The 21,833-nt window shown below is 55.7% G+C and overlaps 1 protein-coding gene and 1 long non-coding RNA gene across 5 annotated transcripts in view; one reads left to right on the forward strand and one right to left on the reverse strand.

The window, feature by feature from the left end:
* The window catches only part of CHRDL2 (chordin like 2), a 30,136-nt gene extending 16,380 nt beyond the window's left edge, over positions 1-13,756 (forward strand). The window contains exons 5-13 of one of the 4 annotated variants that reach the window (XM_070490708.1): positions 1,977-2,070; positions 3,801-3,856; positions 5,643-5,811; positions 6,783-6,977; positions 9,198-9,371; positions 10,209-10,263; positions 12,373-12,459; positions 12,841-12,933; positions 13,605-13,756. In XM_070490708.1, the coding sequence (XP_070346809.1) occupies positions 1,977-2,070; positions 3,801-3,856; positions 5,643-5,811; positions 6,783-6,977; positions 9,198-9,371; positions 10,209-10,263; positions 12,373-12,459; positions 12,841-12,933; positions 13,605-13,695 (1,014 nt within the window). In that variant the 3' untranslated portion in view covers positions 13,696-13,756. The remainder of the gene's footprint in view (positions 1-1,976; positions 2,071-3,800; positions 3,857-5,642; positions 5,812-6,782; positions 6,978-9,197; positions 9,372-10,208; positions 10,264-12,372; positions 12,460-12,840; positions 12,934-13,604) is intronic. The other 3 variants (XM_014853070.3, XM_044752715.2, XM_014853071.3) reach the window with 3 other exon arrangements.
* LOC123278842 (uncharacterized) lies at positions 143-13,897 on the reverse strand. The gene is made up of 7 exons (XR_006516525.2): positions 13,761-13,897; positions 9,858-9,967; positions 9,556-9,689; positions 5,536-5,789; positions 1,580-1,718; positions 1,394-1,477; positions 143-1,065 (listed from the first exon to the last, which is right to left on the reverse strand). It is a non-coding gene; the product is annotated as an uncharacterized lncRNA (long non-coding RNA).
* Between the last annotated feature and the right edge of the window lie 7,936 nt (positions 13,898-21,833).

Here is a 21,833-nt window from a genome sequence, read left to right on the forward strand (position 1 = left end):
CTGTGTCCTCCATTGCTCCTGGCCCAGGGCCTGGCACTCAGAGGATGTGTGTGATGATTGTTGAATGAATAAATGAATGAATGAGTGAGTGAGTAAATGATCAGTTATCAGTCCTGGGGCACAGAGACAGGGCCAGACTGTTGGAAGCAAATGGAATTTAATCTGAAGCACTTAAACCCCCCCGGCCTGTGGTCAGAGTTGGGTCTAGGGACAGGCAGCGCCGACTTTGCCGTGTTCTCAGGGGACAGAGACTGAAGCCAAGCAGGGCCTGATCTGGAAAGTTCATCCTCCTCCTCAGGGGGTTCTAGGCGTGGCCCCGCTACAGGTTTGTGGGTGGCTTTCAGCATGGCTTCCTCACCCTTGGGCTCAGCTCTTCGTCTGTGCATTGGTGGGAGAGACTTCCTGCCTTCCCAGTGTCCTCACCACCTGGTCAGCAAACCGCTGTGGCCTCAGTTCCTCTGAGTGCTGAGGGAGTCCGCCCAGGTGGTCTCCAGTGTCCTCCCTGCTTCAGATAATCATCTGATTTAGCAGGGTTGCAGGGCGAGGGGCCTGGACCAGGTGTCGCACTCCCACGTTTGAGCTCCAGCTCTGCCGTGGCTCCGTCTGTGACCCTGAGCCAGTCACTTCTCTCTCGCCTGCCTCCCCGTCTTTTCAGTGAGAGAGTCCATCCCCCCCGAGGCTCTGAGTCTTAAAGCCTGTGTGCTGCAGAGCCAACAGTTTACAAATATCAAGAGTGACCACTTATACATCAACCTGGAGAGCGATTATTTCTGCCGGGCCTGAGCCTCTGGCAGTGGTCCGGTACACTGTGCTACTAGGTTCATGGAAATGCCTTGTGTTTATGTATAGCATCCCAACGACCCTAGGAGAAGGATGGCACTGGTCTTATTTTTCAGATGAGAAAACTGAGGCTCAGAGCAGTTAAGAAGCTTGCCTAAAGTCACACAGTTAGTTAAGTGGCAGAGCCAGAATTCAGTTGCAGGACCACGTGGCTCCAAAACCCATGTTCTTCCCCTGCTTCATGCTGCTTCCTGTGAAGGGACGAGCACCTGGGTTAGGAGGGCCCTGTGGGAAGAGATGGAAATGATGGCGACGGGGTGGTGAGAGCATTCTTCTGGTCCCTTCTCCCTGGATACTTGGGTCTCCCCTTCTTTTTTCTTGTCCCTGTTGCTATGGGACGGGCTTGACTTCCTGGCCTCATCTGGGGAATCAGAATCCTTCCCTCTGAGACTCATTGGAGAAGGAATAGGGAAAGGCCTCCTGGGTACAGTGTGCCTCATACTTTACAAAGGGTTTTCACAACCATTCCCTCACTTGATCTTCACAACCCAGATGGGAGTGCCCCCATTTCACAGAGGAGGAAACTGAGCCTCAGAGAAGAGAAGTGACTCACCGAAGGCCATCCGACTGCCCGACTCCCAGAAGGCCTTTTCTCCTGCCGTCTTGCCTCTCAAGGCTGGGTCCTGAAGTTGGGGACCTGGGGTTTTCAATAAGAGCAAGATGAGCCTAAGGGGTCACCCACCCGCCCTGCTCCCCCATGCAGGCCCCCTGTTCCAGGCCAGGGGAGAAGGACATTGACCTCAGCAGGAAAGGCCTGAAGACTGGGCTCTAGCTCATGCGCCGGGCTGCGCCTCCGACTTCAGGTGGTCCAGGTCCCTCTCAGGGCTCTCCCCATCCAGAGGATGGGAGAATCTCACTTCACCAGTTGCTGTGAGAGCCTAGGGAGAGACTGGGTGTGAAAAGGCTTTAGATGCTGAAGGGCGAATGTTCCCTCAGGGGCTGGAGTGGGAGCAGGGAGTGTACAGGGGACCCCTCCTCTGAGCTGGCTGGGCCTTGCCCAGGACACTCTGCTGCTCCCTCCTCTACTTCAGGGGAGACCTCAAGGCCATTTGCCCCCAGAGAAGGGGACTGTCCTAGCCCCAAGGCTGGTCCTCGTCAGAGCTCATCTCCCAGCTCCTGTTTGCTCTGTCTGTCAGGAGGGCCAGATCTACTGCGGCCTCATGACCTGTCCGGAACCCGGCTGCCCCGCGCCCCTCCCGCTGCCTGCCTCCTGCTGCCAGGCCTGCAACGGTGAGTCTGTCTGCAGCCCTGGCAGCGCCCACGCACCCTGCCCTGGGGAGCTGGCCCTGGCCTGTCAGAGCAGGGGAGCCTCAGGGGACCCAGCATGTGGCAGACCATGCCTTCCTCAAGGGTGGGGCTCACAGGGCCCCCAGAGAGCTGAGCCTGTCTCAGAGGCTGATGTGTGCTTATTCTTTATTGCAACCCCAGGGAGCAGGAAGGAGGGGAAGGGGGAGGGAAGCAGGGAGAAGCAACGCAAGAAGGTGTTGGGGAGCTGCCTCTGCTCGATTCAAGTGCGACCTATGGCTCCAAGCTGTCTTCTGCTTCTCAGAAAAGTCTGGGGGTGATAGAGGAAGAGTGAGAATTTGTCAACCCACCACCAACACCCATTGGTCAAAGGTTCACCCCAAGGGTGTTAATTCCCCCATGCCACCTCTTGTACATGCATGTGTCGCCTGGGGAGCAGGAGCCAGGAGTGCCGTGGGGTCCGAACTTGCAGGAGGGGGAGACATGGCCAGGAGGCAGGGGCGTGAGGGCAGGTGCTGGCGGGCTGAACCTGAGGGAAGTCGCTGGAGCCAGTGCAGAGGAGGCACTGTGGCAGTGCCTGCAAGGAGGGGACAAAGTCCCCGCAATCAGATGAGTCCAAGAGGATCAGAAGAGGCACAGCAGAGGGGTCTATACAGGCAGGGACCAAGTGTCCTCGATCTTCCTCACAGCACAGCTGGGCACAGGTCTGGGCTCACCGAGGCTCAGAGCACGTGTGTCAAGCAGAATCTAGATAGCGTCTCTATATAGAACAGAGAGAGGCCAACACGTTGGCTAGTGAAAGGCAAATGGCTTGAGCAGAATGAAGTGCCCAGATGGTCAGACTGTTCCTTGTGGGCCGGGGTAGTCCAGGAAAGCTTCCTGGAGGAGGCAGGACTCAGGGAGAGGAGTGCTCCACTGTAGAATGCTTCCCCAGATGTTGGGGTCATGGAAGGGCACTAGACTAGGAGCCAGGTGACTCTAGTTTAGTCCTTGTTCTTCCAGATAACTCCTGCAGATTCCTTCCCCTCTCTGGGCCTCAGTTGTGCTGTGTGTGCACTGAGAGGTTGGCCTTGTTGATTTCTGATGGACAAATTCCAGTGTTCTTGGTCTTCAACCAGGAATGCTTAGAAGGAGCCACACTGTGTGTAAGGCAGGGGCTAGGGAGATGGAATCCCACTCAGGGCTTTAGGAAACCACGAAGTTCCAAAGGGCCTTGTGTGCTGGCTCCCAGGGGCTGGGAGGTGGAGGAGTCCTAGAGTGTTCCAGCTGGAGGGGCGGAGGGGCTGGAGCATGGGGCCCTGGGAGTGTATAATCTAGACCAAGGCCTGGTGACTTCAAGTGTGGCTGGGTAGAGTGGCCGCCCAGGGGACTGCAGCTAAGCAGGCTGCAGGGATGGGATTCTGGGTCCTTGGCATCCGTCATGGGCACTGAACAAGATACTCTGGCCCAGCCAAGTAGTTCAATGATCAGGTCAGTGTGGGGAAACTGAGTCAGCAACCCAGTTGTAGGGATTTCATTAACCCAAAGATGAGGAGAGGCTGTAATGAGAAGTGGGAATAAGTCCCTGCTGGGGCAAAGGGACCTGCTGGTGAGTGGGGGCTGCAGAAGTGGCACTAGGCCTTGGAGGGGCAGAGCCTAGAGGTGGAGGCCTGCAGGGCTCCAGCCAGCAAGGCTGAGGAGGCGGAGGCTGACCCGACTTCTCTTTGGGTTTCCAGATGGGTCAAGTGAGATATCAACTGAAGAGGACTCCACGCAGTCACACCGTGGGGTGGTGAGTGCACAGCTTTGCTGACAGGGTGGGGCGAGGAGGGGAGGGGCGGTACCCAGGGCCTAAATCTCCATGACTCTGGAGCAGGCAATACCAGTTATTGTCCTCATTTCTCATTTGTCCTCCAGGTCAGCTCCATTAGCCCCCCCACGTGCCAGCCCCTCTCCCCAGCCTCCCATCATGGTCCCATCATGGCTGATGGGCCAGGAGGGGCCTGGGGAAAAGCACCACGGAGGGCAGGAGCAGGCCTCAATCTTCCTGATTTCCCTCCTGGGAAACTGTTTGACACTGTTCCATCAAGAGCCTGTGTCTTTCCTTAGTTCAGGCCACCTCTGGGCAGCACGTTCCCCGAGGAGTGGCCTCTGACTTGGGTCAGCCTTCCCCACCTGGCTTCTGAGGTACTGGTTCTTTGTCTGGGGGCTACCTCTCTGTTCCCCTCTCTGTCTTGGCCCCTGTCGATCTTGGTCTAGAGGTAAGATGGGCCAAAATGCTCAGCTCTCTTTGGTCAGAGAGGAAGGAGGTGGGAGATGTGCTGACACATTGACTCAAGTCCCTGTCCACCATCTTGCTATGTTTACAGTGTGAACAACTCACCTGCTCTTTCAGCCTGGGTCACCTGGGCCCTGGGGGACTGGAGGCTAGGTTCCCCTTCCCAGAGACTCCCCAGGGCTCTGAGCTAATGAGCTCTCCCTTCCCCTCCCAGCTCATCCTCCCTTCCCAGGCTGGACCTTCTCAGGTGGGACCTGTGCCGCAGGGTCTGAGCCATGCCATCCTCTTCCCTTCCCATCCTCTCCCCAGGAGGCAGTGTGCTAAGTGAAGCCCACCCAGGCTTAGTTCCAGGCCCTGGGCAGCTCCTTGCTAACTTGCTGGATGATGTGGGCAAGTCACCACTTGGGGGTTGGGCTCTTCGATTCCTTCTTGCCCCTCTTTTACTCAACAAGCATTTCCTGGGAGCCCTCTATGCTTGGGCCTGTGCTGGAGCCTGGGACACAGTTTCCACTCTGGGAGCTCGTGTGGGCTCAGTCTCCGGGCCATCAATGGACTGACTGAGACTGTAGAGGGCAGGAAGGGGCAGTAGAAGGAGGAGCGAGAGTGGCTCAGGGTCAGCGAGGGAGGGAATAAGCTCTGCCCCCAGCCCGCTGGCTCCTCTCCCACGGCCTGAGCTCCCAATCCCCAGACTAGGAGCTGCGAGCCTCCTGCCCTCTCATGCTGTCCTCACTACACACCCTTTGCTGGCACTGCTAGCCTTCCCAAGGCCTGGTCTGGAGGGGCAGGCTCTCGGGAATTGGATTCCAGGGGCTCTGGAGACCCTTTGTCTCTAGATGGGCCCTGCTCCTAGTTTTCCTGCCCCGTGGGATTCTGGGCCTGGTGGGAGCGTCAGAGGCTGGTCCCCTTGTCCCACCACCTGTCTTCTTAGACAAAGGAGAATTTCCTGACTCTCCTCTGCACTACATTCTCACCTTCTATTTCTTAAATATTAAGTTCCCCAGGTCCCTGACGACTTAGGCTCCCAGATCAAGACCTCAGCACCCTGTGTCCACCCCAGTCCCAAGGCCTCGGCTCTGACAGCCTGAGAAGGGCTTGGGGGAGGCTGGATTTCCAAACCACTTCCTCTGAGAGTTTTCAAAGATGCTTTCTGAGAACATCCTAGATTCCATCCAGATCTTCCTTCTATCCCTAACCTGTGCCCTCCACTCGGAAGTCGTGCTGGTGTCTGCCCTCAGGGCTCCCGCTGCTCCTCCACTGGCAGTGGCCCATCAGTGATCTTCATCCTTCCTACTGTTTGCAGAGACATTCCCAGGATCCGTGTTCAGGGGACAGCGGGAGAAAGAGAGGCCTGGGCACCCCAGCCCCCACTGGCCTCAGCTCCCCTCTGGGCTTCGTCCCCCGCCACTTCCGACCCAAGGGGGCAGGCAGCACGACAGTCAAGATTGTCCTGAAGGAAAAACATAAGAAAGGTGAGGACTGGGACCTCCGCCAACCCATGAGGTGGAAAAGAGGGACCCGACTGCTCCCACCTCCCATCCCGGCACCCCCACTCAGTGGTTTCCCAATCTCAACTTGGCCATGAGCTCGTAGACTAATAGAACATAAAAACTGAAGGTGCCCTTTAAGGGCATCAGGTCTAAACCCCTACTTGTCAGATGAGGACACTGAGAATCAGAGTATTGAGTTAGAGACAGAACTAGTCCTGGAACCAGGACTGTGGATCAGCACAACAATACTTTTTTGAGCATCTGCCATGTCTTTGCTGGGAATTGAGGGGCACAGAACAGAGAGATGAAAAATGGTTCCTGTCCTCTGGGGGCTCGTAGACTAGTAGTGGAAACAGGCATGTAAATAAATTATTATAATATAAGGAAGCACCAAGGGAGAGTTTTTGACAAAGGAAGGAGGGAGCAGAGCTGGGCTGCAGAAGGACAGTCGGGATGGAGCAGGCAAGGCCTGGCGGGAGCAGAGCAGGAGGACAGAGGCCTCACCGCAGGACACCCACTGGCAGTGCTCCTCCCACTGTGGAGGCATCTGTCCCCACCCCTCTTTGTACAGATGGGACACTGAGGCTGAGAAGGGGGAAGGGACCTGCCAGAGCTCTCACATGGCCAGGCGGTGACAGAACTTGATCTCCATTCTCCTTCTGCCAGGCCAGGCCAGCCCTCTCCATGCTCCACCAGAGGGGCCTGTGAAGGGCAGGCGGAGGGCTCTCCATCTTCAGCAAGAACCTACTGGGCACGTCTCAGCCTTGAGTGCTGAGTGGGGGAAGTCAGGGACAGGGGATCTATTTCATTCCCTGGCCTCCACTTCGCAGGCAGTGTGGCTGGGGCACACTGGTGGAGGAGGGGCTCCCCGAGGCCTCGCCCCCACCCATTATTGGACTCTGGCCTGGGGCCTGGGCACTGACCCTCATCCCTTCCCGCCCTCCTTGGCCCAGCCTGCGTGCATGGTGGGAAGACGTACTCCCATGGGGAGGTGTGGCACCCAGCCTTCCGCTCCTTCGGACCCCTGCCCTGCATCCTGTGCACCTGTCAGGACGGCCACCAGGACTGCCAGCGGGTGACCTGCCCCACCGAGTACCCCTGCCGTCACCCGGAGAAAGTGCCCGGGAAGTGCTGCAAGATTTGCCCAGGTACAAGAGGCGCTGAGGGCAGGGAGGGCACTGGCTGGGGTGAGCCCTGGGTCTCTCTCCCCAGAGCACAGACACTTGGGACATCTCCCCTGTGCACAGGGCATGGACTCAGAGCCACGGGAGGCAGGGTTTTTAGATGCACAGACTGTTAGAAGCACAGGAGTGGAAAATGCCAGACTCGTAAAATATTGGACTTATGAAGCCATCGAATGTTACAGCGACAGATTCGGAGGCTCTCAGACATGTACATAGAATCAATTAATGTTCTGGATTCTATGAAGTCATAAAATGTTGAGATATTAGGACTTTTAAGAGGAACAGCCAGGGTTACTCAGCACTTACCATGAGCCAGGTAGGTATTTTGCATGCATGAAAGCAGGTAACCCTCACCACAATACAATGGACAGGCAGCTCTCTATCTCCACTGTACAAAATGAGAAGCTAAGTACCTTGTCCCAGGTCACACGGCTGTAAGCGCAGAGCTGGGATTGGAACCTTGGCCTGTCTTACTCCCAAGACAATGCTCTTGACCTCTGTTGTCTTCATTCAACCATCACCTACATATGGGAAAACTGAGACCCAGAGAAGAGAAGAGACTTTGCCGAGTCACACAGCAAAGTAGTAGTGGAGCTGGAACTAGAACTCAGGCTTCCAGACTTGCTGGCTGAGTTCTTTTAACAACGTCATGGGACCCTAGGATTAACGAGTGTGCAGAAGAAAACATCGCAGCATGTCATTGAGCAGAGCAGCCTGTGATAGTCGACAGTAGCTGTTGGAGGGGCGGGCCCATTCCCTCAAGCCTGGAAGGAAGGCAGGCGGGTAGAAGGTGCGAGCTGAGGTTGTGCCCTGACACATCTGCTTAGACAGCTCGGGTGGCAAAACCGAAAGGAGCGGAACAGGGAAGAAAAAGAAGTGGAGAACCTGCGAGGGCCGGGTATGGACTCTGATCTCACACATTTCCTTTAACCCTAACTGCTCAGTTACTTCACTAAGGTGATTGCTGAGTGGCTCCAATTATCCTAAGTCTCCGCCTCCCCCAGGATTTAAGGAAGTTTGCTCTGCGTTGGCTTGCTTCCTCACCGACTCACCTAACGTACTCTTGTGAGCTCAGACAACTCACTTTGCCTTTCTGAGCCCCAGGTGATGAAAATGCTTTATGGATTGTAAATCAAAATCCAAACATCAGGGATAACTCTTATTTCTCAGAGTTATATGCTATTAGGAGCAGGCCAGGGAGGGAGCTGGACAGGTGGTGCCCAGAACTCATGAAGGGTAGGGGTTCGACTTGAATTCTCGCTCGCTCCTGGGTTCCTTCACAAACACGCCTGGTCTTGGGCTCCCCCGCCAGACCCCAGTCTATTTCCCCTTAAAAATATTGAGACTGTAGCCTTACAGCCCTTAGCTGGACAGTTCGAAGGGCTTCATAACTCGCATGAGTCTGGAAGGAGGTATGTGTGAGACTTAGTCCTCCAGTCCCTGAAAAATGTCCTGGGACTGTGGGGACATGGCAAGTCCTGGGGAGTGTCCTCAGAATTCCAACATGTAAAGGCTTTAGGACTGGATCCAATTTGGCACCAAGAACTTTACCCCCGTCTCTACCATCCCCATCATCCCCCCACAACCACCACTACAGTCGCCATCGTCATGATCACTGCTGCCACCTCTCCCACCATCACAACCGTCATCATCACTGCTGCCGTCATCACCTCAATGCTTCCCAAACCTTTCATTCTCTGTGTGTTCATTGAGAGCCTGTGCTTGCTCGTGCGAGTGACTCAAAGACTTGGAGGACATGATTCCTGCCCTTCACCTTGTGAGTCTCTTTTAGTGAGAAAACATACCCCAGTAAAACAATTACAAGGCAATGCAAGGCAGCATGGGACTGAGGGCATGAGCGGGACACAGAAGCAGAAAGGGTTTTAAAAGCTATGGGTGGGAGGAAACTGGGTGGGCTAAGCTGTTCTGAGCGGGCTGCCTGAAGGAGGTGGAAGGTGAGCCGGGCCCTGAAGGGCGAGAAGTTTTCTGATACGCTAATCAGTGGGAGGTGGATGGGGGAGATGCTCCTCTCTTTTCCCCAGAGACCTCCTTCTCTTCCCAGGGACACCAGAACTTCCCCAAGGACTGTAGACACCCTGAGGGGGATGTCAGACTGGTGGCCCCTCTTCCTGGGCCTACCAAGGGTGGGAGACAGAGCATTCACAAGCTCCTTGTCTCTCCCAGAGGACAAGGCAGACCCTGGCCACAGTGAGATCAGTGCCACCAGGTGTCCGAAGGTGCCGGGCCGAGTCCTTGTCCACACGTCAGTATCCCCAAGCCCAGACAACCTGCGTCGCTTTGCCCTCGAGCGTGAGGCCTCTGAGCAGGTGGACATCTACCTCTGGAAGCTGGTAGAAGGTGAGCATTGGCCCATCCCAGCCGGGCGTACCTCTGCCTGTCCCCTTCCTGTGCTCTGGGCCCCCAGGGGCCTTAGGGGCATTTGGTTGATCAAGGGCCTATGGCTGCCCTTCTAGGTTCAAGAGGCCCTGATCCCAAGACAGAGGAGACATGATTCTGTGACTGACAGTTCTGATAAGCTCACCCACTCTGAGATGCCGGGGCCTGGAAGTGCTCCCTCTCCTGGGGGGAAGGGGTCATTGCACCTTGCAGGGAGGCAGGACCGAGGAATGTCTGTCCTGGTGAAGCAAAGAGATGTCTCTGGGTATAATCCAGCACCTGTGAGGGGAGAGCTGCTCAGGCAGGAGGGCCCCCCCCCCCCACCCAGCATCCTCAGAGCAGGAGGCCCTTGAGGCTAGACCCCTTCAGCCCTTTCTAGATGGTGGGTTCTTTCCCTCCAAGGTAAGTTGACATCAGAAGATATTTCTCACACCGTGAGAAACTCACCGTATTCAACAGGCTGCTCATATCACCAACTGAGGGTCAGCAGGAGATTCATTGAGAAGGGAACTGCTGAGAGGTCCGTTTTCTGGCTCTTCTCGTGAAACAGAAATCCCCTGGGTGGGATAAAAGAAACGAAACCCTTTAAGTGTGGATTAGCTCTGAAGTCACTTTTCCTACCAGTGGGTTTGGCTGGGAGTGGGGTGGGGGTGGAAGAGGGGATGCTAATAATGATGACAATGACGATAACAACCAATGTGTGAAGCGCTTCAGAGTTTACAAAGTGCTTTCACATTCGTTATTTCATTTGATCCTCAGTGATCCTGAGAGTTAGGTATTATTATCCCCATTTTACAGATGAGGAAACTGAGGCTCAGAGAGGTGAAGTACCTGGCCCAAGGCCACACAGCCAGTAAGTGGAGGAGCTAGAGCCCATGTCTTGTGACGTCAGATGCGGCTCTTTCCCTGCTCTACTCTGCCCCCTGTCGTAAGAGGAATGGACGAAGAAAGCGGAGCTGTTCAGCCTGGAGAAGAGAAGACTCAGGGGGACAGGACTGGCTTCATGGCTCTGCAGCACTGCCCCAGGCAGAGGGAGCAGTTGTGTTTGAGTGACCGCAAGGGTCAGAACAACAAGCAGGGGCTTTGGAATCAGACCTGGGTTTGAATCCCAGCTCTGCCGTTTCTTAGCTGTGTTGCCTTGAGCAATCACTTGACCTCTCTGGGCCTCAGTTTTCTCTTCTGTTAATTGGGGAGGAGGGTTTCTGGAGGATTAAATGAAATAACATAGGTGCAGTCCCTGGCCTATAGTAGGTGCTAACAATGTTAGTGTCCTCATCCCACATCATCAGTCGGTTGGAATTGCAGAGACGCGGGTGTCCGCCAATGAGAGGAAGCTCTCATAGTTAGAGCCTTCCTCTAGTGGAAGGGAACAAGCGAGCTCCGTTCACAGGAGCGTGTAAGCAAGGGCTGGGGGGATTCTGCCAGCAGCTGGGGAGCTAGATTCACTAACCCTTATAGTTGTTTTGTGCCTTGAGATCCCATCGGCCCTGGAGGGTGCCAGCTGCATGTTTTCTCTGGCTTCCCCACCTCTGGCAGGTGCTGGGACTCAGAGAGCAGACCCCAGCCTCTGGCCTTATGTGACCCGGGTGCAGCAAGAGCTCCCCGGGAGCTGAGCTGGTCAGGGAGGCTCCGTGGAAGATGGGCCTGGGGCTGGACAGGACTTAGAAAAGCAAGAGGTGCACACTGCAGGCAGGGTGGTGGCAACGGCCTCAAACTCTGGCCCTCGACCCAGGTTTGTGGCCCTGCGCTCTGTGAGTGCTGTGTAGCAGGCACTATGTGTAAGGTGCTTCATTTAATCCAGATGAGAAACCTGAGGGGTGTGTATTAATGCCCCATTCTGCAGATAGGAAAACTGAGTCTGAGAGGTACGATGACTTGCTCAAAGTCACCTGTAAAGCTTTTGGTTATGCTTTACAGGGTACAGTGTGGGGACCCACCCACCTCCCTGTCACCTCCTCGGGGGTTGGTGCAGTGGCAGGCCTGGGGCAGAAGGACCCGTCCCCATCTCACGCTTGTGCTCCAGCCTGGGCCTTTGGAGCGAGTCTCTCTCACATCCTGGTCCTTGGCATCTGGGCGGGGGATCCCAAGGACAGTGCTAGACATTCCTGGCCTCCTGGACTTCTGTCCCAGGACCAGTGCTGTCTGTTCACCTCAGTGGGATCCCACTCAGATTCCCATGAGCAAGGCCAGTGCTGGTTTTCTTGAGGACGGTGCTGGCCTCGCAGAGGCCTTGCTGTCACATCTGTTCTTTCTGGCCACAGACCCTGGTGGTAACAGCTGGTGCAACTTCACGGCCGATGTGCTCAGGGCCTCAGCATCACGTGTGGTGCCATGGCCAGCTCCCCATGGAACGCAAACATCAGGAGGTCCAGCTAATCCCTCATTCCCCCTCGGGCCTGGCCTAGACTGGGTTCACATACATTTGCTTATCCCTCCGTCCTTCCATCCATCCATCCATACATACATCCTCCATCCAGGGATCCATTCATTCACTCATTCATTCTACCTGCTTAATGTGGGCCAGGTTTAGGGGACCCAGAGAGGAAAGCACTCCAGGAGTTCCCAGGCTGGTAGGGGAGGCAGGAATAGACACAATGATAGCACATTAGAAATAGGGACGATCACAAACAGATGCCAAGAGCTGTGGGTGCCCCAAGGAGGAAGTTATAACTACCTGGGCCAGGGGAAGGCAGGGAAGGGAATCAAGGAAGACTTCCAGCTCAGGCTTGGAGGATGAGTAGGAGTTCCCCTGTGGCCACAGGAGAAGGTGTTCCAGCAGAGGGGGCGGCATATGTGAAGGCTTGGCCCCCTCAGGGCATTTCAGGCAGTGGGTTGAGCTGGAGCACAGGGTTGGTCTGCCCAGAGCCCTGTGCTGAAAGGCGGCCCACGACTCTGACACTTGCCCTTGCTCTGGTGTCTGAGTAAGCACGTCTACTGATTTTATCATCCGTTCTCTGCCCAGAGAAAAGCTTGACCAGTCCATACGGGCCTGGCAGACTCCTGCCTCTCCTCCCTCCCTTCACCCTGCTCCTCTCTACACTGGGGACAGGTGAGTGGTGTGAGGGCAGGATGGTGATGGTGACAGGAGCAGGGTCAGCAGAGTGGCAGTGGGAGGTCAGGGAAGGAGAGTGACAGGGTAACATGCATATTTTGGAACGGCCATAGTTAGGATCAGAGATTGGGTGGGAAAAGGAGGTCAGAAGTCTAGGGTAGTGACCCAGGCAAGACATGATGGGGCCTGAACGGGGAAGGTGGTGGTGGGGATGGAGAAGAGACTCACAATATTTAGGAAACTTAGTCCCCAGGATTTGGTGTCTGATCAGACTAGGAGAGGGGGGGAGGTGACTGGGTCCCTTCCGAGTCGAAGTCACCCTGTGTCACTGACTGCACAGCCCTGACTTTCTGCTCACGCCCTTATCTCTGCCCTCAGGAATCTTCCACTTGATTCAGATCAAGAAAGTCAGGAAGCAAGACTTCCAGAAAGAGGCACAGAACTTCCGGCTGCTCACCGACACCCACGAAGGTGGGACCTCGGGCTGAGGACTGGGGCCTGGGAAGAGAGCCGGGCGAGAGGCTGGGGCCTCGTGGAGAGTTCCAGGCTGCTGGTGCCGGGAGGGGGGGCTGTCAGCACAGACGTCAGTTCCCGGCACAGGAATCCAGTGGGCGTCTGCGCCAGAGATTTCCCAATTCGGAGCTCAGAAGCGGGAGGGTGAAGCAGAGCCAGCTGGATTGGGTCTTGGGGGTGGGGGAGACGGGGCTGTAGAGGAGGGAGGTCTGAGCCCCCAAACCTGGAGCTGCCTACTCCCTCTGTACTGGAACTCTCCTCGCCACTGTGCTCCCAGTGCCCTTACTGTGCTCTACACGACTCTGAGGAAGAGGGACCCAGGGGGGGCTTCAGGTGGAGGAGAGGGAGGCACAGATATGAGCCTCACCAGCAGGTGTCAGGAAACCAGCCCAGCCCCCAAAGGTGGTTGCAGGGTCATGCGCCAGAACTGATGGGGATACGGGGCATGATGGGGATACCCACCCCCTTCCTCCCTGTGGGCTCCAAACCCAGGCCCACCCAGTCCTCCTTGCCCTAAGTTTTTCCCACTCCAGTCACTCTGCCCCTGTTGTGTGCACATGCACACACACCCCTGTACTCACCACACACACACACACACACACGCATCTCTTCTGCTTTCCTCCATGCAGGTCACTGGAGCATCTTCCTAACCCAGACCCCGGAGCTGAAGGTCACAGCCAGTCCAGACAAAGTGACCAAGACCCTATAACGAAGACCTAAACAGTCGCAGAGATGAGCTTTATCACTTTTGTTATTATATATGAATAAATAAGAAATTGCATTACCTCTCAACCCTGCCTGTTGAGCTTACACCCTGTCGCCGGGTGCTCTCACAGTGACTGCAAGGCAGGCCTGGTGTCGCCATTTCACAGAGATGGAAACTGAGCTGCGGAAGGGGCAGAGACTGGCCGCAGCCTCCCCGCCCGGGCCCTTGTCTGCCACTGAGGCCTCTCCCCTGCTCTGTACTGCTTCTGGCCCTGGCCCCCGGCTACGGCACCTCCTGCTTTTATGGGCAGCCTCCCTTTCACAGTTCTTTGGCACTGAGCCTAGGAAGGGGGACTGACTCTGGTTAGCCAGCGGAGGGGTGAATGGAGCCTCAAAGCTTTCCCAGCAAATATTCCAGGGCTCCTTACAGTTGTCAGCCACACTTTACAATGAGGAAGCTGAGTTTGGGGAGGAGCAGTAACTTGCCTGAAGCCAGCACAGGATAGCAGCAGATGGGGAATTGGAGGCCAGGTCTCTTGCTCCGGGCGAGCACCCCTGCCCCGTCCACCGTCCACCGTGAGCAATGCTACCAGCCCAATTGTTGTCACCTCAGGATTTCCAAGACGTGCCAGTCAGACTGCCAACCCCGGCACCATGGTCTGGAAGAAAGCCTAACAGTTACAACTGAAGACAACACCAATAATTTACCATGCCCACATGTACAATTCCTGGCAATTTCAAAGCCATTTTAATGCCCATAATTCCACGTAAGGCGAATACTGCAGGAATTACCCCCATTTTAGAGAGGAGAAAACAGAGAAAAGGGTTGGCCAACATCTTCCCCAAGGCCTCAGTGATGAGCGGTACAGCCAGGACTAGAACTCAGGCCTGCTGACTCCCAGACCACGCTCTCTCCCCAGTACAGCCGGTCTCAGTCATCCCACAGCCACGGCCCCCCGTCCCTAAGCCTGACTGGAAGCCCTGGGGAGATGATGTAAAGTGGCCTTTTGGCTGGAGTTCTGCCACCTGCAGCCACTTAGTGGGCCCTGGCCATTGTCTCCTGAGCCCCAGTCTTGTACCTGGGTGTCTGAGGTCTAGGAAGTGTGCTAAGCAGCCTACCAACGCCACCTCACTGAGCAGGGGCCCTCACCCTCCCCAAACTTCTCTGCCAGCTCCCGGGGGCCTGGTCTGAGGGTCTGGGGCTTGGGGAACACAGCTGGAATCTCTCCCTCCTCCCCTGAGTCAGAAGACATCAGCTCCTCACAGCTACCCGCTCCCCCGTCACCTGCTCACCACGGGGGGTGAGCCTGGACTCTGGGGATGGGTTCTGAGCATCCTATGTCTAAAGCACAAGAAAGCTCAGCCATTCGCGTGCTGAACTCTGGTCATCCTTCAACTGAGCTCAGAAGTCTTCTTCTCAGTGAAGCTGTCCCTGCCGCCCCCAGCCCACCCTGCCCTCTGCACAGCGGCCCCTCTCTCTGCTGGAGAATGGGCTTGGAGGCCGGGCTCTGTAATCAGAGAAGGCACCGGGGCCTCAGGACAAGAATGGACTTCCCTCAATACTTTTCCTGGTGCTGCGGGCCAACTGCCTTCCTGGCTTAGCTGAAACCTGCGAGGTTCACCCCAAACCTTTTCCTGTGAAAGCGTGTTCAGCACAGCAGCACCTCCTCACTGGGTCCAGCCCCTTCTGCGTGTGTAAACACAAGACTTGTCTTGGGAATCTCTGAGCAGCTCTCCCGAGATTATACACGTTTCTGAGTTGTATCTTCCCCTTCCATGTATTTATTCATAAAACACTTCATGAGCTACTCCAGGGCAGGCCTTATGCTAGACGACTGACAGGGTGTCAGGAACCAATCTGGCCCTGCCAATCCTCAGGGAGCCAAAGTCTTGAGGAGGAGATGGGGCATCACGGCCCCATGCTAAGAGCTGTGGCATCAGGGCCGAGGGGAGCACTGTCCCTGCCCAGACTGAGGACACTCCACCAGGCTCTGAAGGTGAGCAGGAGTTAGAAGAAAGGAGGAGGGAGGGAGAGGACGGTGGGTGACAGCATCGGGAGGAACATCTGCGTGGAAGATGAGAAACAGCACGTTATGGGGAGAATCACAGACAGCTCCCTGTTGCTGGATAATAAAGTTGGAGGCAAAGAGCGAGGGGGTGGGAGGACTGAAAGCCCAGCCGAGAGCTCTGGCTTCACCCTGAAGGCGGCAGGGAGCCCTGGAAGGGCTTCAGTGCTTCTGTCAGATCTGTGGTTTCGAAAGCTGGCTCTGCCTGCTGGGTGAAGACGGGCGCGGCGGAGCGAGCCGGGGACCAGGTGGGAGGTTGCTGTGGGAATCCACGTGAGGGGTGACAATGGCCTGGGCAGGAGAGAGGCGATGGGGATGGAAGGGAAGGCAGAGCTGATGACGGACTAGACGCAGGGCTGAGGGAGAGAGAAGAGTCTAGTGTGTAGCTGGTGTCTCATGTGGTGACTAGGGGGAGCATCCAGAAATTTCGGCCTGGCGCATGTTGAGTCTCAGGAGATAGCCGTAGCCCTTTGAGGGTATGAAGGGTATGGAGAGAAGGCCGAGCCAGAGATGGGGATTTGGGAGCTGTTGGCCTGTAGGTGGTAACTAAAGCCAGGAGACGGGAGACACCAGCGTGGGAGAGATTGTAGAGCGAAAAGAGAAGGGGCAGTAGGACAGAACCCTGGAGCATCAGCAAAGGAACCACCATGGAGGCAAGAGAGAACCCGGGAGAGTGTGAAGCTGAGAGTCCAATAAGATGAGGCCTGGAAAGGGCCCTCCACGGGGACAAGGGGGCTTCTGGGGCCTGTGGCAGCGCACATCAGGAGAGCTGGGAGGCAGGAGCAGGTGCTGGGGAGGTGAGGACACAGACAAGTCTCTGAAGAACTTTGACGGTGGAGAGGAAGAGAAAGGCAGGGCAGCGGCTGGCAGGGGGCATGGGATGGAAGAAGAGGGGTTTCCACACAGGAGCGATTTAAACAAGTCTTGGCGATGAGGAGATCTCACAGGAGAGGGAAAAGTAGAAGATACAGGAGAGAGGATGGAGGAGGAGAAGGTTAGGGGCAAGTTAAAATCCATTCTTCCTCAGCCACTAACTCGCTGTGTGGCCCGGGCTGGTCTCCCCATGAATGTGATGAGGGAGAGGGAAGGGGTGGTCTCCGCGGGCTGCCCGGCTTTCCCCTCCTGGGGCCCTCCACGAGTCCTGGGAGTCCTGTGGGATCCACTGTCCTGCTTGGTGGCCAGGCTGGCACAGCCCGGGCTCGGGATGAAGTAATGCCTCGCCATTAGTTAACACAGCACCTTCAAATCCATTGTCCTATCCGATCCCTAGGACAATCCAGGGAGGTGGGGATTGTCAACCACATTACGAGATGAGGAAACTAAAGTTCGGGGAGAGGAAGTGACCTAATCAAGATCACACACTAATAAATGGAGGGGTGGGATTCCAGCTAAGCCCTGTGATTCTGTGCCCTGATGGGACCCAGAGAACTGGAGGGGCCAGGTCCTGGGCTGGGGCAGGTGCAGCCGACCTGGGCTCTGCTCGAGTCAACCTTTCCAGGTAGATTGCTGGCCCCCAAACTTGATCATCCTATTACGACGTCAAGCCTGGCCTCCAGGTTTCCTGGGGCGGCTTCCTCCTCCTCCTCCTCCAGCGGCTGTGAAGCCACCTCCCCCTGTCCCCCCACGAACCCTGGGCTCTGGGAAATGGCAGTCTTTCTGAGAAACAGGACGTGGCCTGTGGTTTGGGGCTGGCCTGGGGGTGAGGGAAGGCCTGGGGCCCACCAGGCACAATGGCATCTCTCTCCAGGGCAGGCCCAGCCACCCTCCTTCCCCTCACCCTGCTCCCTGGAAGACACCTCCTGCCTGCCATGTCCTCCCGCAGGGTCAGTTCACAGAAGATGAACAGGAAGCGCTGTGGGAGGTTGGCTGAGGTTGGAAGGGGGTGGGGTGGCCTGGGTTTCTATGTACAGGGAGCTATCTCAGACCTTCTAGAATGAGAATTAGGACCTGGATCTCTGTCAAGGCTCAAGGCTGTTTGAATGACCATGTGACATCTGATGTCCGTCCCCAGGCCCACCTTTATCCTCCCCCCACAGAGAACAGAGCTCACAGAACTTGCCCAAAGTCAAACAGCAACCAGGAGCTGGGGCTGTGACTGGAACCCACAGGGTCTGCCTCTAAAGTTCACCTCGCCCTCTGCTCAGGATGTCCGGGCTGAGGATGAGGAGACCAGCCTTCGCACCAGCTCCTGGGCCGCCAGCCTCTCCCCTCCTGTCCTTCCCCTTCCCAGCAAGTCTTGCCTGTCAACCCAGAATGATCTTTCAAAAACAAATCTGGGGCCGGCCCGGTGGCGCAGAGGTTAAGTTCGCACGTAACGCTTCTCGGCAGCCCGGGGTTCGCCAGTTCGGATCCCGGGTGCGGACATGGCACCGCTTGGCAAAAGCCATGCTGTGGTAGGTGTCCCATATATAAAGTAGAGCAAGATGGGCATGGATGTTAGCTCAGGGCCAGTCTTCCTCAGCAAAAAGAGGAGGATTGGCAGTAGTTAGCTCAGGGCTAATCTTAAAAAAAATAAATAAATAAATAAAGATGATTCCTTTAATGGGGCTGGCCCCGTGGCCGAGTGGTTAAGTTCGCACACTCCGCTGCAGGCGGCCCAGTGTTTCGTTGGTTCGAATCCTGGGCGTGGACATGGCACTGCTCATCAAACCACGCTGAGGCAGCGTCCCACATGCCACAACTAGAAGGACCCACAACGAAGAATATACAACTATGTACTGGGGGGCTTTGGGGAGAAAAAGGAAAAAATAAAATCTTTAAAAAAAAAAAAAGATGATTCCTTTAAAAACAAAACAAAACAAATCTTACCCTGCCTCTCCTTCATTAAGCCCCTCCTTCCACGCTTTCCCTCGGCCCTCAGGATATCATCAAAGCTCCCTCTCCTGGCCCTTTAGGATCCAGCTCCTGCTGCTTCCTTGGCCCCAATTCCCCCACTGTGTCTCCCAGCAGCACCCCAGCGTCCAGTTTGCTGCCTTTCCTGACCATCTGGGATGGATCTGGGCTCCAGGAAGACCTGGATCATGGACTCTGACACCATCAGAATGTTCTCTCTCTGTTGACCCCTGCATATCAGCACTTTCTTTCCAACCAACTCTTTCAAGAAGCAGACAACACACTGTGCACTGGTCAGCATCCTGAGAAACCTGCTCTGGGCTCCCTGAGCCACCAGGTAAGAAGTCCAACTACTCCGAGGTCGCCATGCTGTGAGGAAGCCCAGAGAACATGAAGAGGCCACACACAGACGCTCCAGTCAGCAGCCCCAGCCGAGCTCCCAGGCAACCACCAGCATTATCCGTCAGACATACCAATAAAGGCCCCCCAGATGGTTCCAGCCCCCAGCCACTGAGTCTTCCAGGTTAAGACCCCAGACATGGTGGAACAGAGACAAACCATTCCCACTGCGGCCTGTCCAAGCTCCTGACCCACAGAAATCATGAGCATTAAAAAATAGTTGTTTTAAGCTCCTAAGTTTTGGAGTAATTTATTATGTAGCAATAGTCACTGGAACAATGTCCAAGTTTCATCCAACCCCCCTTCCCTCCTCCCTGTTCCCAGGGCAAACAGTCCCTCAGGCTTAGAGAACAGACCTGGGAAGAGGACTGTGCAGTCCTGGAAGCAGATTTGGGCTGTTTGAAGCAGAGAACTCCAGGATCCTAGGTTCCCAGAGTATGATCCAGAAGAGGGGTGGGCGCACACATCCCCTTGAACCCATGGACTCCTTGTGCTATGGGTAGAGGTGGAGCTGAAAGAGGGTCAGAGTGGGGTCTTCTAGAAGGCATGGCCCAGGGTGGGGTCCCTCCTGCCCGAGTCTCAGGGTGGACCCGCCCTCCACCATCATCAGCACCACTACAGCATGTCTCACCACCAGCACTCGTGATGCAACGGTCCTCTGTCCCACTGCACCATCAAAAAGATCCCAGTCTGGTAAGGGGGAAATACATCAACAACGGCAACTGAGAGCGACAAGCACTCTGATGGAAGGAAGCACAGGGGGCCGTAGAGAACATGGTGTGGGGAGACGGGTGTCAGAGGAAGCATCCTGGAAGAGGGGACACGCAAACAGAGACTTTAAGGAAGTAGCCAGAGAAAGGGGTGAAAACATGCTCCAGTCCTAGGAAACAGTGTGTCAGAGGCCTGGTGACAAGTAACTGTGGTACATTTGGGGAAGTAGGAGCAGACCAGCCTGGCAAAGGAACGGAGCGGGGCAGGGGAGGCGGGTGGTGCAGGCAGCAGGGAGTCGGGGGAACAGTCTCGAGAGAGAAGCCAGAGAGGTAGGCAGAGGCCAGGTCTTCCGGGGCCCTCAGAACAGGCAGCTGCTCGGGGAGAATGTGCCGGCATGGCCGTCAGTGCTCGTGTCTATCCTGACTGCCCAGGGCCTATTCCAAGCCAGCAGTTTTTCTGAATATCACCCCTAGTTTTTGAGCTTGGGAGGATTTTTCAGCAGCCATGTGACTCAATCAGATTTGTATTTTACAAGGATCCCTCAGGCTTCTGTGGAAGAAAGGCTTAGAGGGCGCCAAAAATGGAAGCAGAGTGACCCGCGAGTAAGTCAGCACAGCTACCAGTGAGAGCTGACGGCCGTGTGGACTAGGGTGTGGCGACAGGGATGGAGAGAAGCGGATGAGTTCAGCGCTCCTTAGAGGGCAGAACCGACGAAAGCAAGGGTGAGTCAGACATGACCCCTGCCTTCAATGAGCTCAGTGCAAGAGAAGAGAAACAGCGTGGACAGACAGAGCAATTAAAATCAGCCCCTTTGAGCCTCACTACGAATCCCAGAGGCAGGCACCAATGCTCCTCTTTTGCAAATGAGGAAAAGTGATGCCCTGCGCCGGGCACTGCTGGCTGGCCACCCAGCAGCCCCTCCTCTACCTCCTCTTTGCTAACAGAACCAAATTTCGGTGGGCGCTCAGCACCTGGGGTGAACCGTTGACTGACCTGAGCCAACCTTGGCAACCCAACTCTCCTCCACCACCAACTGGTCTAGGGTTGAGTACATGATCCAGCTCTGATGGGGGTCTGCTGGGGGGCGCTTCTCCTCATAGGAGAGAGTCACATGAGGAGAAAGCTTTTTTGCTGCTGCCATCCCTTTGCTTCCTACTTCAGATGCCATCAGCTAAGGACATGAGACATGGAGCTGCAGCAGCCATCTTGTGACCATGAGGCTGAAGATTAGGAAAGCGAGCAGTGCTGAGGAAGGCTGAAGGAGCTGAGCCCTCGATGACATTGATGACTCACACTGAGTCGATCTGGGGACCACCTACATTTCTTGTTAAGAAAACAACAGATGGGACTGGCCGGGTGGCACAGCAGTTAAGTTCGCACGTTCTGCCTCAGCAGCCCAGGGTTTGCTGGTTCGGATCCTGGGTGCGAACATGACATTGCTTGGCAAAAAGCCATGCTGTGGCAGCCATCCCATATACAAAATAGAGGAAGATGGGCATGGATGTTAGCTCAGAGCCAATCTTCCTCAGCAAAATGAGGAAGATTGGAAGTAGTTAGTTCAGGGCTAATCTTCCTCAAAAAAAAAAAAAAAGAAAACAACAGATGTCTTTATAGCTTATGCCACTGTAGCAGTACTGCCAATAACACTTTCATCCCTTTAACAATTCCATACACACTGGCTCCCACTGTGCCTTCACTCCCAACAGCCAGCACCTGCGTTCTGCTCCTCCTTGTCAGGGGACCGCCTTTAGGCTGCCAGAGCCCACTTAGCCTGGGAGCATGGAAAGCCAGAAGAGCCCGGGAATCTACACCCCCCAACCCACCCCAAGGCTGGCCCTTAACCAACGACAGATGAGTATGGAGGTGTCAGTTCTCCAGCTGCCTTGCACTGATCTGGACAGGCTCTGAGGAGTGACCTGCACTGTCCCCACAGCTTTTCTGCAAGATGGGGCCAAAGTTCCCCCTTGTGGGACTCGGCTTGATGTCACACTCCCCCTCCCAGACCAACGTCCTCACTTCCTTACTATGGATTTGTCTCAGAAACACTTCCTGAAACATCATTTTCACATGACACCTCGTCTCAAGTTCTGCTCCTAGGAATCCCAACCCAAGACAGCCCCTATCAGGCAGGCCTTCTGTACTCGT

Source organism: Equus asinus, chromosome 20 (assembly GCF_041296235.1).
Source record: "Equus asinus isolate D_3611 breed Donkey chromosome 20, EquAss-T2T_v2, whole genome shotgun sequence".
Lineage (NCBI taxonomy): Eukaryota > Metazoa > Chordata > Mammalia > Perissodactyla > Equidae > Equus > Equus asinus.